The sequence below is a fragment of the Miniopterus schreibersii genome (assembly GCF_964146895.1).
Source record: "Miniopterus schreibersii genome assembly, chromosome: 2".
Taxonomy (NCBI): Eukaryota; Metazoa; Chordata; class Mammalia; order Chiroptera; family Miniopteridae; genus Miniopterus; species Miniopterus schreibersii.
In genome coordinates, this window is record NC_138102.1 from 150,859,414 (window position 1) to 150,877,034 (window position 17,621).

The 17,621-nt window shown below is 34.5% G+C and overlaps 1 protein-coding gene across 2 annotated transcripts in view; it reads left to right on the plus strand.

The window, feature by feature from the left end:
- The window catches only part of CPNE8 (copine 8), a 185,152-nt gene that overhangs the window by 79,866 nt on the left and 87,665 nt on the right, over positions 1-17,621 (plus strand). For both annotated transcript variants that reach the window (XM_081128758.1, XM_081128759.1), the window contains 4 exons: positions 1,299-1,362; positions 7,393-7,496; positions 12,369-12,473; positions 13,837-13,878. In XM_081128758.1, coding sequence (XP_080984884.1) covers positions 1,299-1,362; positions 7,393-7,496; positions 12,369-12,473; positions 13,837-13,878 — 315 coding nt within the window. The remainder of the gene's footprint in view (positions 1-1,298; positions 1,363-7,392; positions 7,497-12,368; positions 12,474-13,836; positions 13,879-17,621) is intronic.

The following is a 17,621-nucleotide window of genomic DNA, read 5'->3' on the forward strand; positions in this document are numbered from 1 at the left end:
TAGGCAGTTTCCTGCTCAAGTTGGCATTTTTCGCTAAAGATGGAGTTGTGCTTTCCAGAAGAAATTTTAGAATAGAAAGAAACGATAGAGCAGTTTTAGAGTGAATATAATTTCATTGATATATTCAAACTAAGACTATTTTAACTTTCTGTTCTTCTACCTTGTCCCCAGTCAAAATACTAAGACTCCAACCCCTTTACACATGGAAAGTAAGGGATTATGTATTTGTTGCATACATGCTGGTACAAATAAAATTATCAAGGATGAATTATATTTTTGAGGACAAAAACACGCATTGGGCTCTAAGTTCACATCTTTAGTTCCCAAGGCAAACAGAAGAGTTGAGCTATGATTTGTGAGAAAGCAGAAGCAGCATGAAGCATACCTTTGGAGCAGACTTTGCTCTTTGGAAGAGTCTCATGGACTTGCCTCTGTAATCCCTGATGAAAAGCAGGGAGCCACGCACACGCCTTGCATTTTCCTCGTGGACTTTTCTCTTAGCGTCAGCGAGAAGCTATGTGAGCACAAATAGACCAGAGGCATGTAAAAAGAAAGTTGAATGGGAGTTTCACTTTGCTTAATTTTGCTTATGTGTTACATATTTTTCTTGTATGTATGACCACCTGCTATGTATCGATATTTAACTCTGTTGGTTTACAAGAGGTTTATGTCATGAGTTTTGCTCTTATAGAGCTTATAATCAACTTGAGAAAACAAAGTATAAAAATATGTGATTGTAACAGTTTAGGAATAATTAAATGCTTAACCTGTAAGTGCAATAAGAGTGCAGAGAAGGCTGAGCTTTGTGTGAGGTTGACTGGGATGAGGTTTCTTAGAACAAATGGAACTTCACCTGGGGATATGGAAAGTTTGAGGCAGGACAGGGGTTAACATACACTCTATGGTATGTCAGGGCATGGGAATGGCAGAAAGAAATAGGTGCAAATAGGTAACCATGCTTATAAAAGGAGAAAGAAATATGAAAACCAAGATTAGGAGTAGGTTTTAATAGAAATCTTAGAAACCATGGGAGAAAGTTTTATTATATTACAGTTATTATATTATACATAGTAGACGATATGAAGCTATTGAAGATTCTTGGGCAGAGGGCTGACATGTTAAATATGATCAAAGTTTAGCTTCATCAGGATATGTGGATGTATAGGATAAACTCAGCATTGGAACTGGGAATATATTTGGTTATTAGTAGTACTCTATTTGTTTATATAAAATTAAATATATAATATTATAAATATAAAATACTAATGCATATAAATATATACATACTTTTGTTTTAGAGGAATTCCAGGGAAGAAATGTGGTACTATCATACTTACAGCTGAGGAATTAAACTGTTGCAGGGTAAGTAAATATTTCTTTGGTTTAAATAGCATTTCCAACCCTTCTTTAAAATTATATTTCTGAAAATCTACATGAATTCTTGAGTAATTTTAACAAAATATAATTGAAACTATTTATTAAATAATTCTGTAACTCATGAAATATCACTTTAAATACTTTGTACTTTAACCAGAGAGTCTACATTCTATAGTCCAAAAAGAAGAATCGGTTATTTTAATGATCTTTTGATAGAATAGAAAATTTCCAAATAAAAGCTAATGACATTATCATTTGGGGGGCATTAATATAAGGAATTGTCAGTTGTACCAGTCAGTCCAGTTCTTGGAAAAATAGTGAAGATTCATGTGTGATTTTGAAGGAATATTTCTAGTCATTTGACTTTAGCTCTTTTGTACAACATACGTTTTTCAATATTTTGAATTGAATTAATTCAAAATATATATAGTCCCATCTTCTGTTAGCTTGGGGAGTCCATCTTTGAAGGCAGGACCGGCTACCCCTTCAGCTAGGAACATGATGATGTGAAGTGCGCAGTCAGTATTTTGAGAAAACTGCTATTTTTAGTTGTGATTTGCTGGTACAGCCATTGACTCATGTTCAGTGATTTCATCGTTGTCGAGATGAGCTGGAAGGAACGATGGCTGTCTGAATCACAAGTCAGTACTGTCTGTTCAGTGTGGCTCAGTGGGTTCCTGGGAATTGTTATTTCTGGGGGAAATAAATTTTATCTCATTGCTCTTTATTTGCAATGTTTGCTTCATGATTTAAGGAACATGAGCTCCCAAAGGTACCAAAACTTAATACTTTGACCTTGGCCATAGTTTTCATACAGAGAGCTACTATTTATTAACTGAGTTTTTAACTTTAATCTCCGAAGTTTTTTTTAAAGATAGTCACTATGTTTTTATATACATATGTATGTATATAAATGCAATATGGTTAGAAAAACATAATATTACTTGCCAGCAAAGGATGGAAACTGAGCATTTCAATTGATTATATACCTTGGGAATTCTGGGGGTTAGAGTAGTGAAATAAAAGGAAAGCATAATAAGAGGCTTGTGGAGATAGTTAAACAAGAATATTAGAATTTAAGCAGTTAAAAATGCGTTCCAATTGAGGCCGTCTGGTTCATTTTCCTCCCATTGTCTTTACCCCTGGGCACGTCACCGCCATCCCAGTCTCAGTTTTCTCAGGTGTAAAATGCCAGAAACTACTCACAGTATAATGCTGCTAAAGACCGTCACACTGAGCTGAGTTTGGTTTTGCAAGTAACTTGTACTTTGGCTTGTTAAGTTATTTGATTGCTCTGAGTTTTACTTTCCATATTTGAAGGGGGGAAAAATGGCAAACGTGACTGGTCACTAGAATATTTTTAAAAATTCCCCCACCTCTGAAAATTTGCTACCATATCATTAAATCTGAAAATATGCTGTATATGAAAGCATTTTATGTATACTAAAATACCTTACAAAAATATTACAATTATTTAAATACAGAAATGATGCCCACCATCCTATTTTTTAGTTAAACTGGTACAATGATTTCTTTTTTTCTTTTTTTAAAATATATCTTTATTGATTTCAGAGAGAGGAAGGGAGAGGGAGAGAGAGAGAAACATCAATGATGAGAGTCATTGATCGGCTGCCTCCTGCACACCCCTGACCGGAACTCGAACCTCGATCGCCTGGATCCTAGGTTGGTGCTCAACCGCTGAGCCATGCCCAGCCGGGCACAATGATTTCTTTTAATGGTAACATCTAATCATCTATTAACACTTCTTGTCTCTGAATTTGTTTATGTGTGTGATGATAAGAGTTTTGTATGATGAGGGAGGAAGGAGAAAAAAAGTTCCAGGTTAGTAAGATACATGTTCTTTATAGTGACATTAACATGCTAGCTTGTCAAAATCTGATATTAAGGTGATTTTGTGTAAATATGCCAATGAACACATTATTATTCATCTATTTCAAAAGAAAACCAAGATACCAAGGCATATATTGAGTATGGCCAGGTTGCATCTCATATTTCTTCCACTTTCAATTCTATGGTTTTGGTTGGAAAACAGGAACATTCTTCTAAATCTTCCATGTAAATGGAGTTGAATCTGTTATTTAGTGATCTGGAGGCACTTTTATCACTTTCTACGACTAAAGCTTTAAGAACATCTGGAGTTATCTTTCAATAAGTAAACACATACTCTCATACTTAGAAATTAGAGATCTCATAGTTTTAAAATATTGTTTAGAATCTTAATTTAATTTCATCTTATATGTTCTGTGTTCTTATTCTTAGCTACAGTCTTATTGATAATCAACATCATTATTAATGTGTATAAACCCTGAGATAATGTTTCATTACTATGCCAGTTTAATAGAAGGAACAACTATATTCAAAGAAATGTTCTCAGTTACTTCAGAAGAGACAGTGCCTTTTCAATTTACATTTTAGGATACTTTAAAAAATATTTAGAATTTTGAATGAAATAATTTTATTTCACATTTCACACTCTACGAATTGACATTTTGGTTTTTCTTTTCTTTTAAACACATTGTCAGTCATTCACTTGAGGATAAGCTTTGGAGTCAGGACACCTGAATTTCAATCTTATCTTTCACTGATCAGCAAAGTTATGTTCTTGGAGCTTTCATTTCTGCATTTGTAAAATGCTGATTTTAAAAAATTTTGAAAAATTTTTTTTCCAAGAAAGGAAGGGAGAGGGAGATAGAAACATCAATGATGAGAGAGAGTCATTGATCGGCTGCCTGCTGCATGTGCCCTACTGGGGATCGAACTGTCACCTCCTGGTTCATAGGTTGATGCTCAACCACTGAGCCACATAGGCCAGGCCAATATTCTTTTTTTTAATTTAATTTTTTAAAAATTTTAATTACAGTTTACACTCAGTGTTATTTTGTATTAGTTTCAGATATACAGCAAAGTTGTTAAAAATGCCGATATTCTTAATACTGACCCCAGATGGTTCCTCTGCAGGAAAAAAAAGCATCATTTGAGTGATGTGTAAATCATAGCTTACAAGTAGCTTGAAATTATCCACAAAGAACATTTTTCATTCTGATTGATTGATTCAACAATATTGTACAAATGTGCTAGTCTCAGAAATGGATGCTTGGATACGATGGTGAGAAAAAAATACAACAAATAACTTTGGATCTTGTCTTTAATGAACACATAGTTTGTGGGAAATACAGACACTAATCAGATGACTCTGCAGGTAAATATGTCATGATACGTACTAAGTGATCAGATATATCATGAGAGGAACCATGGAAAATCTAAGTAATTTATATGGGGGGAGGGTGTCGTGCAGGCCTCTGAAAAAATGACATTTAAGCTAAACCCTGAGGAATGGTTTGCCAGCCACAGGGTAAGAATTCCTGCAGTGTGCACAGCTTGTGGAAGGTCCTAAGGAGGGAGAGGACTGTGTCTGATATTTGATGACAAGGGCCTAGGAGTGGGGGATGATTGAGGTAAAATGTTGCCAGATGAAGGTAGATTCTGTTTATCTGAAATACAGGAGAAAGCCTTGAGGCGTTTTAATAATAATGTACAGCATTATTTCTTTCATGTTTTAAGACCATTGCTGAATGGAGAATGGATTGGTCAGGTCCAAGAGAGGAAGAGGGAGAAAGGAATAAATGCCAGTGTACATGCCCAGGTGGGAGAGGAGTTGGCCTGGACTAGAGTGGCGCCAGTGTAGCAGACGTGAACATCTCAGGGATGGTTAGACTCAGAGTGGTGCAAGCTGGCGAAGAATTGCGTGGAGAGAAAGGAAACAGGAGAGATCGAGAACAGCTCCTTGGTCACTTGGGTGGATGGCGAGCCACTAAATGAGCTGGGAAAATTATAGGAGAAGCAAGTTAGATTTGAACTTGTTCAAAGTGCCTGGGAAATATTCAAGTGGATTTCTTCAGTAGGAAGTTTGTTATACTGATGTGGAATATTGAAAAAGGTTTAAAAATTTTCTCAAGTGTCATTAAGCATCAGAGATTTAAAAAACCCACACCTCTGCAATCCCTTTATATTTCTGAAAAGAAATAAATGCTTGATTTTTTCCCTTAGAAATTAGATATATTTCGTGCTTGTTACAGATGAAACCCCTGCTATGTTATTAACCTGGATAATAGCAAAATATATTTTTCCTAAATTTATATAATTTGGTACATTGAAAGAAATCTTTATTTTGAATTGGTTACTCATTTTGCAAGCCTTAAGGAATATAATTTGAAAAATTATAACTTGGTATTAAATTTACCAATGATCATATGACAATTTATTTTTTAATAATTTATCTCTTTGAAGTTTAATTCACAGTTTGACATATACACATTTTATTGATCTATTTTAAGTATATCAGAATGTTTTGGGGAGTTTTTGTTTTGATTCAGGTGCTTTGGGAGAATGTCTTCAAGGGGCTATTTTTTTCCCCTATGGCAAGAACTATGTCCTTGTCCATGTTCTTAGAAAACCACTCTCTATGGTTTTGTTTTTTTAAATTTGTGCCCAAGGGCATTTAATATGTAGGAAGGTGAAAGGGCATTCAAAACAAATAAAACTAAACTAAAAGCTCCAGCCCTTTCTTCTCAATTCGACCTTGATTTTATAGTTTGATCATCCAGGTGATTCTCTCACTCCTTCCTTAATGGATAATATAAATTTTTGATCTTTAAATCTTAGGTTTGAAAAGTGATCATGGTTGAGAAGCTTGAGTTATTAATGATGTTCATGTTGCTCTTACCTATGTTCCCCTTGTAATTTTCTTTAAATTTTTATTGTAACTATGCCTGCTTGGACGCATAGTGTCTGCTCTAATATGAGTATTTCTCTGGCAGAAAGTATCACATCTGTATTCTAAATAACAAAGTAAAATGACACTCTACCAGTACTTTTGAAAATGAGAAATCTAGACCTATGAACTTCTCTGAGTATTGCTTGAGAAATATTTGCTAAGCAAGTATATCAATGAATGAATGGGAACCAGATAACATCATCTTGTGTATAGTGTTCTGGAATTACTGAAAGAAAACAATGAGAATTGTTAGGTGGATGCTTAATAAATGTTGCTGGACTCTTCAAAGAAGTGGTGAATAAGGGTGCCTTTCTAGTCATTGTCAACATTTTCATCAAATAGTATTTATTTAAAACTGTGACCTCTTCATTTAGTCTGAATTATGTTGACCCTCTACCTCTTTCCAAAATTGCTAACATCTCCTTTCAGTTAAAAAAGCAAACAAACCAAAATGGTAATTTTATTGTTCAAATTGCTACATATTTTCTACTTTATTAAAAAACTTATCCTTCCTAATTGAGTAATGTTCTACATCCTTCATTTATGATACCGCAGTTTGTTTAACTTTAAGCTAAATCATGTAGATTATGAATCCTTGAGTATATAAATTGATAAAATGATTGCTTTGGCATAGTAATTAACACACCAATGTTTAAATTACAAATGAAAAGAAAGGTGCTTTGCTTTTCTTGAGGTCCAATGTAATAGAAATTATTTTAAATGTAGTTGTTGAGACATTGTGGAGCACTTGTGTATAATTAAGAAAGAACCTTTTTTCCCCTCTAATGGTAAACTGTGTGGTCAGAGTCTGTTCCTCATCTAATTATCTAATATATCTTAACAGCTAAAACATGATAGATACTTAGTAGATGCTTAGTAAATATTTCCTCAGGAATTAAAAAAAATGCTTATGTTCTAAAAATGTGTACTTGAATAACTGAAGATATGAATGAAGAGTCATCTAGCTCAATATAACTTTTTAGGGGAAGAATGTTACATATTTTTAAAAAGTTATAGTTTTGTGAGTAGAACGAACACAAAGGCAATTTTTTAGTCTCACTGTCCCTTAAAACGCAATTTATGTTGCCTGGGATTCTCACACACTTGGCCATTTGCATTAAAATGGCAAATTTGCTTTCTTCTCAAGTCTTGCTAGTGATCTCCAGTTTCTAGTTATGTATAACCCAGATTTTGAGCTATTTTGTTAATTTTGTTTTCAGGATGCTGTTCTGATGCAATTTTGTGCTAATAAATTGGACAAGAAGGACTTCTTTGGGAAATCGGACCCTTTTCTTGTATTTTATCGAAGTAATGAAGATGGCAGGTAGATTTATATTTTATGCATTTTAACCCTATAGTAAGGATGATATTTGAATTATCTCAGAGAAGTTCATTAAATTGATAAACAGAGTAAAATATTTTCATATTTTAAAAATTGGTGTGATTTTTACATCTCAATAACAATGCATAACTTTCTAAGCATTTCATATGCTCTGTTTGGTATTTAAAATGAATGATTTTCAGCTTCATGGAAACATTTCTTCTTTACTTCTTATAAAATTATAATGTTGCCTTAATAGTATGGAAGAATTATATTTTTGTGGACATCTAATGTATTTTGTTATAGACTTTAATTATTTTCTTGGAGAAGGATATGGACGTTAAGGGGTTTATTTTCTTTTTTTATGCTACAGTTTATGAATATCTAACATTCAATAAAATTTTTTTACATTCTAGTAATTTGAATATTTTTACCAGTCATGATTAGGCTGGTTTCTATTTGGTTTGAAAATGTATCCATAGATTATAGAATATAATTTAACACATATGATCCTACCACTAAATATATTTTATTGTTTTCTTTATATTGTAATGTCAGCATTCATGGGAAAGTTTAGTGGTTAAAATTATGGGTGAAGTTTTTGTTGCTGTTGTTTAAATCATGACACTGCTACTTAGTAGCTATGGAAATCATAGGCAAGTTTTTTAAGCCATATTAAACTCAGTTTCCTCATCTGTAAACTGAACTCATAATCATAGCTTCTTCATAGTGCTGTTGAGGTTATTACATAGGTTACTATGCAAAAAACATTTAGAACTTGCGTATTGTTTTCCTTAACTGTGCATAATAAAATATTAACTAAAGAGAAAACATCAGTTAGAGGTTAAAAATGAGGGAACTGGAATGAAAATTTAAAAAACCTGTCACTACTGCTAGACTTATAAATAAAGTTATGTAACATATCATAAGTACATAAAATGTTACATAAAAATAAAAAGTGTGCTATATAAAATGAATGCACTGGGCAGTAGAAATGACACTTTGGGATTTTTTTGATGCAGCTACTGGGCAATTACTATTTTAGTCATGGTGTTGTATTATTGGGTTTTGCATACTTCCCTTCTGTTTTGGTAGTTAAAATGTCAGAGTAGCATTTGTATCTGAACACTGACTTTATCCATGTGAAGAATATTGGAACAATGAAGAAAATAATCATTTTTGCCAGTCATTTCAAATTTAGAGAAAAACTAAAGAATGAGCTAATAATTTCTTGAATCACAATGATCTTATGCCTCCTCCTGTCTGAACTACTTGTTTCCTGAATTTTCTATTTTAATACTTCTAGTTTTCTTTATTCATAAAGATTAGGTATATTTTTCAGCCTATCACACATTTAATGCTACTGGTTCAGAATTACATTGCAGAAATTTATTATGCTTGTCTGAATAATAACTCATTCATTAAGTACAATCTAAATGTTAAGGAATTAAAGTACAACTAATCCAAAAATCGCCAATTATTTAAAAAACAATTATTACTCACATTTGGTGAATCTAATTTCAGAAAATTTTCCACATATATTTACACACATAAAACTAGTTCACCAGCTAGAAACAAGTATATGTACTAAGACATATTTATTAACACTCCATTAATATACATATTTTGTTTTAAATAAATAAAAATGCATTTACTCCTCACTTTTTATGTGTGTCTCTATTTCTGACTGCGAATATTTTAGTCTTATTTTTAGCATTTATTTGAATATGGAGCTATTTCAAAAATTGCCTGTTCCCTAGTGTGTTTGAGACTCATTTTATAGGAAAGAGTAAAACTAAATTTCCACCAGAAGCATTAATAAAAACCTTAATAATATATGGTTATACATTTTTATTTTCTGCTTTCACATTAATTTGGTACTTGTTCTGTATTTGTAATTAGGTAATAATTTTCCTTTGGAATTGCTGCTTTTTGGTAAATGGCTTCATTTAAAGTATTTTAATACATGTTATTTAATGATTTTTTTATAATACTATTTGTAGTGCGTCCACACACATTATATTTGTAAAACAGTACTCCTGAATGTTAGAAAGAGCTACATCAGACTCCTGTCAACATTTTCATTATTTACACTAGCACTGGAATTTCTAGTGAGATTTTGCTGTCTGTATCACATCTCACGCATTACAACCGAGAATGATTAATAGAAGACAGATGACTATGTGGCTTATAAATAGCTCATGAAGAAGATGGGTCACTGTCTTAAATTAAGTTTCAGGTGTCAGAGTATTTAATCACTATGGCTGGTGCTACTAAAACTAGAACAGAAGTTTTGATTTAACCGTAAGCAAAGAGACCAAAAAGGAGTCAGATTGTTGAGTATGTAGGTTTGGAGATGGTCAGTTAGTTGCTCTATCTATTTATCTGTCTATCATCTATCTATATCATCTATCATCTACCATCTATCTATCATCTATCATCTATTGTCTGTCATCTGTCTCCATCCATGAATCCATCCCCGTACCAAATACTTAGAACATACTAGAATATGATACAAGAGAAGAAGAGAAAGCCCCTTTGTAGATCTTTAAGAATGTATCATATTAAGAAGAAAGGCAGATGTCTCTTTCTAAAACAAAACAATATATCTAATTTTGTCCCTAAGTTTTTCATAGCCATTTTTTCTATACCTTTGCTTATTCTCATTTGAGTCCCTGTTTTTCTCCTGCTTACCTCTCCCTTATGCCTTTTGCTTTTCTTCCCTCTGCTTCAGATGTCTTGATTATACCTTTCTGAGTCTGCTCTATCTTTTTTCTTTTTCATTCAATTAATTGGGGCGACATTGGTTAATAGGATATATAGGTTTCAAGTGTACATTTCTATGATACAACATCTGTGTATTGCACTGTGTGCCCACCACTCAAAGTCAAATCATCTTCTGTCATCATATATTATGACCCTTTTCACCCCCCATCCACCACCCCTTCCCTGTGGCAACCACCACACTGCTGTTTGTGTTCACGTGTTTCAGCTTTATATCCCACACATGAGTGAAATCATATGGTTTTTAGCATTTTCTGGATGACTTATTTCACTTAGCGTAATATTCTCAAGGTCTGTCCGTGCTGTGGCAAATGGCAGTGTTTCATTCTTTCCTATGGCTGAGTAGTGTTCCATTGTGTACATGGGCCACATCTTCTCTATCCAGGCCTCTATCACAGGACGCTTTGGTTGTCTCCACGTCTTGGCCACCGTGAATAATGCTGCAGTGAACATAGGGGTACATATATTTAATAATTTTTGTCCCTAGTGGTCCCTAAATTGCTTAAGTTAGTTGACTCTGAGAGCATTGACCACAGACCTCTTTCAATTTAGTAACATGAGTTTCTTTAGATGGGTAAGGATACTACCAGGAAGAGGATGGCATATGCCACAATTCTTGTAATGAATACTTGATCTCTTAATATTTCTATTTGACACCTTAATAGAATCAAACCTTTCTTGCCTGAGAGGAAGGAAATGGACTCAAGGGCTTTTCCAAAGAGATTATTTTCCTGTGGGGGTTAAGTGCAGAATGTTCACTACAGTAATTCTGTAATATTCTCATTTTCGTGACTGTTAGAGAGAGGCCTGCATCTGGAATACTTCATGACTAAGGTCTTGGTGAGGACTGGGTTTATGTATTGTTCTAACCAAGAATGTTTTAAACATTTTATAGCTTGTGAACTGCTGCATAAATTCACATCAGGCATGAACATTTACAGGGCTCTATTAATGTCTGGATATTGAATGGTTTGGTGGAAACAGCACTGGAATTTGAATCAGAAAACTGAGTTAAAGGCTCTGTGGATTCTACTCCTTCTTGTGTATTCCTGAGCTGCTATCTTCCTTCCCTCTAGGAATCCTTCAGATATATAGAACCAACAGTTTAGATAAAGAAGGAACCACATAAGGAGTGGTCTCACTAAAATTCATGATGTTAATTTTAAATAGGCCCTTGGGCTCCCCAGGAATCCTACTCTTTTTACTTAACCCATCAACTTTTCCTCTCTCCCAGACACTTTAGCACTTTGCCTTCTTTGCTATGATCATGTTTCTTATATCATAAGAAAACGGAAGCAATTGGAGAACATCCTCATGATCTCATCATAGCATCTGCCCTATGCTGTGATCTGTGGCTTCCTGAATGTTCCTGAAAAATGACTGTCAGTGCTCCCAAGGGCACCTCCTCCACTGATGCCCTGGACCCACTCTCATTGCCCTAAGGACTTTGCTCCAGCCTTTTCCCCCTTCCTCTCATGCATCACAGGTTGGTTCCTCTCAGGAGAGTTTCCTTTAGCATACAAGCTGTTGTTTCCTCCTTCTTGAAAAAGAAAATGAATTAAAAAGTAACAAAAAAAAAACACCTTTCACTTGACTAATCTTTCCCCTTAAGCTACCCCCAATATATCCTTAAAGCCGAACTCCTCAAAAATGTTGTTTACACACTGTCCCTCAATTTCTGTTCTCCTTCTCAAGCCCACTCCAACTAGGTTTTTGCCCCCAACACCAACAAAACTGCTTTTCTCAGGGCTTGACGACCGTCACATTTTTAGTGACCTGTGGCTGTTTTCCACTGGACTAATAGGTTATCACAATTTTTAGAGATTGTTTATAAAGCAGCTTTAGAATATATTGATTTTGTAGAAGATCATTTGTAGTCAACTTTATTCAAAATCTTATTGCTTTATATTATAGTGAGCTGATCTTGCAAGTTTCAAAACCACAGCTCCCTTCTTGTTTAATGATAGGGCAGCAACAAAGGGATTGACAACACTTATTCTGCACCAAAAAAGAGAGAAATGGATACTAACCAACATATCATAATTGAATCATGAAAATAACTGTGGTTTTATTTTTGTTTTTTTTTTACAGTTTTACAATTTGTCATAAAACAGAAGTTGTCAAAAACACTCTCAATCCTGTATGGCAAGCATTCAAGATCTCCGTCAGGGCATTATGTAATGGCGATTACGACAGGTAAAATAAATGGCAACTTTCCTGAGAGCTTCAGTTATTCACTATAGATTCTGTATGCAATAATCCTAAATCGATTTTTAAAAAAAGTTAAGGTGGCTTCTTTACCAACGTGTGTATGCACAAAAGAATGAATAATTTATTTAGGATTTTTCTTTAAAACTTTTTTTTAATCCACAATAATTTGGCAGATTAAAATTGGTTAAGCCGACTGTTTTTCCAAGAACAAAAATGTAGAAAGTGCTAAAAAGATACGGAACATTAATTTAAGTTTTAACATATTACTACTCAAAAGCCATTCCATAATTTTTACTGCCTCGAGGCTTTTATTTGATATTGTCTTTCTAGGCTGGAGTAAGTAAATATATGAAATATAAGACTTTGGCTAGATATACTGTCAACGCTGACAGATGCCTGAAAATGCTATTTGGCAGCCCTATTCTCACAGTTGCTGAAAAAGTTCTAGATCTATAAAAATTCTATAGATCTAGAACAGGGAGATTCTGGTGTTTTACAAGTAGGTCAGTATGGTGACCCTGAAGATCTTTCCACAATATACCTGAAAATTTCTTAATATCAAAGTTTTGTTTTATTTTTTAATTAAAGTTGATTGTTAGGTTATAATATAAAAACCACTATTCACCCCAAAAGAAAAGCAAATAAATAGAAAATAAAAACTCAGCCTCTTTATTTATTTTGTTACTTGTATATTAGAAAAATGGGAATTTATTCTATTAACTGATATCATAGAAGGAACTATTGATTACCAGTATGACATTATTTTTATTTTAAAACTTATCATGCCACTCGACTGTCATTTCATTCATTTAATAGGATTTTAGCTTATTTTAACTGGTCTTTCTTTCTCTAAGAAAGTGGTTCTCATACTGTGGTTCAGCATCACCTGGTTAACCTTGTAGAAATTCAGGTTCTCAGGCCCCACCCAGGCCTCCTGACTCAGGAACTCTGGGAATGAGGTCCAGCAATCCATGTTTCGACAAGCCCTCCGTGGGATTCTGATCCCCGCTGGGATGAGAAATCCTGCTCTAACACAATGTCTTCAAGAGTAGAGAAGTAGCTGAATGCCTCCCTGTTAAGGGGGGAGCTCTGTCAAACTACACACATGTCTCCCCTATGCTTTCCCTACTCCCTTTAAAGAATCAATACAAATTTTAGAAACCTCTGCTAAGATATAAATTGAATTTAGTAATACAATGATCAAAGTCAAGTTCAAATTACTTTATAAAACCTTCAGGCATACACTATTTTATCTAAAAAAGCTACAAGTTATTTTTAAATGCTCAATCATATATCATATTGATCTTAGTAAGTAACCTTGTGTGTATGTTTTCCCCCCTCCGGACAGAACAATCAAAGTAGAGGTATATGACTGGGATCGGGATGGGAGGTAAGACTTTGTCTCTTCTTTTATTCTTGCTCTTGAAACAGTATGCTTTAAGAAATGAGTATAATGAAATGACCGTATTTTTAAATTTTAATTTTGTCTTGTTTTTCCAAATATTACTGAAGTATTTACATGAGATTTTAAGAATGAGTGTATTTTCTTCAACTTGGAAATTAAAATAGAGGCCTTCCTTATTTCCAGTAACATAGAAAATTTGGATCTGATGATTTCTCATTGTATCCAATTTACAGCTGTCTAGTTTTATAGCTGTAGAGATTCTCATATTTCTGTGTCTCTCAATCTCTCCGAAGGTTCCTATACTCTTTATACCCTATATCATTCATGGGAACACACCTGAGTCTCCATCTCTTCTCCCCTCCCCAAAAAAGACATGCCCCACACAAACAAACAACAAAGTAAAACACTAGAATTACATTGGTGATTGCTGGTACAAATAGAGTTTCTGCAATTATGGTCTCCCTCTATGTATCACAATAGATGTTAAAAAGAGGGACTGTCCCAAAGGGTAAGAGGGGAGGAGAGATTAACCGAAGAATTTATGTGCATAACTGCATAACCCAGGGGCACAGACCATAGTGTGGTGAAGGCCTGGGGTGGGGGTGGGTGCAGGGTAAGAGGGGTCAATGGGGAAAAAGGGGGACATCTATAATTCTTTCAACAATAAAGATTTTTAAAAAAATACTTTCTTCTTAAGTATTTTCCCGCTATTTCTACAGTTTTAAAGTAGGATTGATATTGAAGTGTTTTTAAATGATGTTAAAGCCAAGGTACCCAGAAATGCTCAAATCTCACCTTGGCCTGGATAACAGCCTCTTCAGGTGGTTCCAGGGACTGAACATACAGAGGCCAAGGAGAATGACAAATGGGAAAAGAAATGGCATTTAGTTTTACTTGGCTATATGCCCTAAACTCCAGCCCAGAGGTCACTGGTAAATGCTTCAGCATAAGATTAAAGTTCAAGATCTAACACCTTTCTATGTGCATTATATGCAGGCCAACAGCCAAGCTCGAAGGGTTTGGATACCTGAACACCTCTGTTCATACAGGAGCAAACCTGAAGGGTTTGGATACCTGGGCACTCCTGTTAATACAGGAACAAGTTTGATCAAAAGGGTTGGCCTGGCCCAGCTGGTGTGGCTCAGTGATTGAGCGCTGACCCATAAACCAAGAGGTCCCCTGTTCGATTCCTGGTCAGGGCGCATGTCTGGGTTGCGGGCTTGATCCCCAGTAGGGGGCTTGCAGGAGGCAGCCCATCGATGTTCTTTTCTCATCAGTGTTTCCATCTCTCTATCCCTCTCCCTTCCTCTCAAAAAAAATCAATAAAAACATATTTAAAAAATACTGTCCTTTAAAAAAAAAGGACTTTCCTGTCTGAGGGGACACCTCTCCTCATCCCTTCTGCTGCTTGGATAAGAAAATGCCTAATTGGAGCACCTCATGCAAGCATGTGTGTGCCATTTTCCCATATGCTCACACAAATGGTCCATTAGGTGTCCTGGAGTTTTAGCCCAGTTAATATTTTTTTCCTTCCTAAGGAGTGATAAGGGAGTGTGGGGAGAGAGGTAGAGATAATAGTCCACACTTCAGTAACTACCAAACAGATATATAAGACACAGTGATTTCAATCTTCAAGTTATATGCCAAACATGATTGTGCTAAAGTGCCTAACATTTTTTGGCGTTTACTCTTAGGGATCATCAATGCTGTTTCGCTGATCTTTACATTTCTGTTAGATTACCCATTTAATTATTTGTTTATTTAGGTTTTCTTTACACAAATTCTACATGCATTCTCTAGAAATCTCATGAGAAAACCATGTTTTCCATAGGGACTGATGCCTCATTGCTTCACTAAACTTTATTCACTGAGAAAATGAGTTTTGCTCTTCAGAATAAATAGAAAAAGGAACAATGCCAATCTGAGTAAAGTAAGGCTTTCTGCCTTGTATCGTATACCCAGATGATATAAATTCATAGAGGGTAGCCCTGGCCGGTGTTGCTCGGTGGTTAGAGCGTGGGCCTGTGCACCAGAGTCGAGGGTTTGATTCCCGGTCAAGAGCATGTACCTTGGTTGCATATTCTCTCCAAGTTCCCGGTCGTGGCCCTATGGGAGGTAGGCAACCAATCAATGTGTCTCTCACATTGGAAATGAATTATGATCAGTAGAATATTTAGAGCGAGGTATTGTGATTTCATAAGTGGTATAATAACTTCTTAATGTTAGGGTAAAGTGCTTTCTTTAATCCAAAATATAGATCTACATTTTGTATGAAAATTTCCAGTGTATAATTCTATGTAATCCATGTGCACTAAAGCTGCATTTTTCAAAATTATTAGTTTGTGGATGACATATGAAAAAGCAAAATTATTAGTTTGTGGATGACATATGAAAAAGCAAAATTAAGCCTGGCTGGTGTGGTTTAGTGGTTGAGCATCAACCTATAATTCAGGAGATTGCAGTTTGACTCCTGGTCAGGGCACATGCCCTGGTTGCAGGCTCGATCCCCTGCAGGGGGCGTGCAGGAGGCAGCTGGTCAATGACTCTCATCATTGATGTTTCCATCTCTCTCTCTCTCCCTCTCCCTTCCTGTCTCTGAAATCAATAAAGACTTTTTTTTTTAAAAAAAAAGCAAAATTAAAATGATTAATTATTGAAACCCTTTAAACTAAATAATATGTATGAAATTTAAAAAGCATATTAGTCTCCAATAAAAATGATGTCTAAAAGCTATAAAATCCAGATACTAGTTTTATAATGCAGTAATAATAGTTACTGTATAAACTGTTATACAACTTGATACTTTAGTTTGTGGTTATGTGTGGTATAATAACATAGGGTTATTATACATTTTCCATGCATTTTTATTTGACATAATTTTCCAAAGGCCATAATTTACCAAGTTCTTTTCTTAAATCAGAGTGAATATATTATACTCATTATATTTCATAATACAATGTAATTATCAGCAGAGATTATTTCCTATTCTTTGTTTGTTTTCCCATCATGTTTAATATTTGTCAAAACTCTTGTGCATGTATCACTCTTTTTATAAAAGATTATTAACTCAGTGGATTTTTTTGACAGTATAGACCATAATTTTCCAATGAAAATATAAGATGAATCACATATGTAATTTTAAATTTTCTAGTGGCAACATTAAAAAATAAAAATAAACCAGTGAAATTAATGTAAGGCTATATTTTGTTTAATCCTATATGTTCAAAATGGGGTCAACATAAAAATTATTGAGAAATTTTACCTTTTTTACACTAAGTTTTGAAATCTGGTGTGTATTTTATGCTTACAGCACAGCTCAATTCAGACTAGCTACATTTCAAGTAACCAGCCTATATCAACATATTGTTGGTGGCTACCATCTAGGACAACACCGTGTAGACTTTAATGGCATATGCAGTCTGCATCCTAAGTAACTTCATATCAGATGGAATGTTTTGCCTGCATTTAACAGAAGTTTAGAATACTCCCCTTTTAAACACAGAAAAACTGTTCAGATATCTGTATTATTTTGTGTATAAATTTAACCATAAGAAACCAAGAAATAACCTGATCTTTCAATCTAGAGAAAATATTTTGTTCAAGGATTTAAGTGGAAAATGCTTGACAGTGTTACTTGCTTACAATCACATTTTGTTTTAGCAGCTATGGTACTTCAGATAGTTGAGGTGATGATATTCACAGATTAGGAGCTTTCCAAATTGGTATGA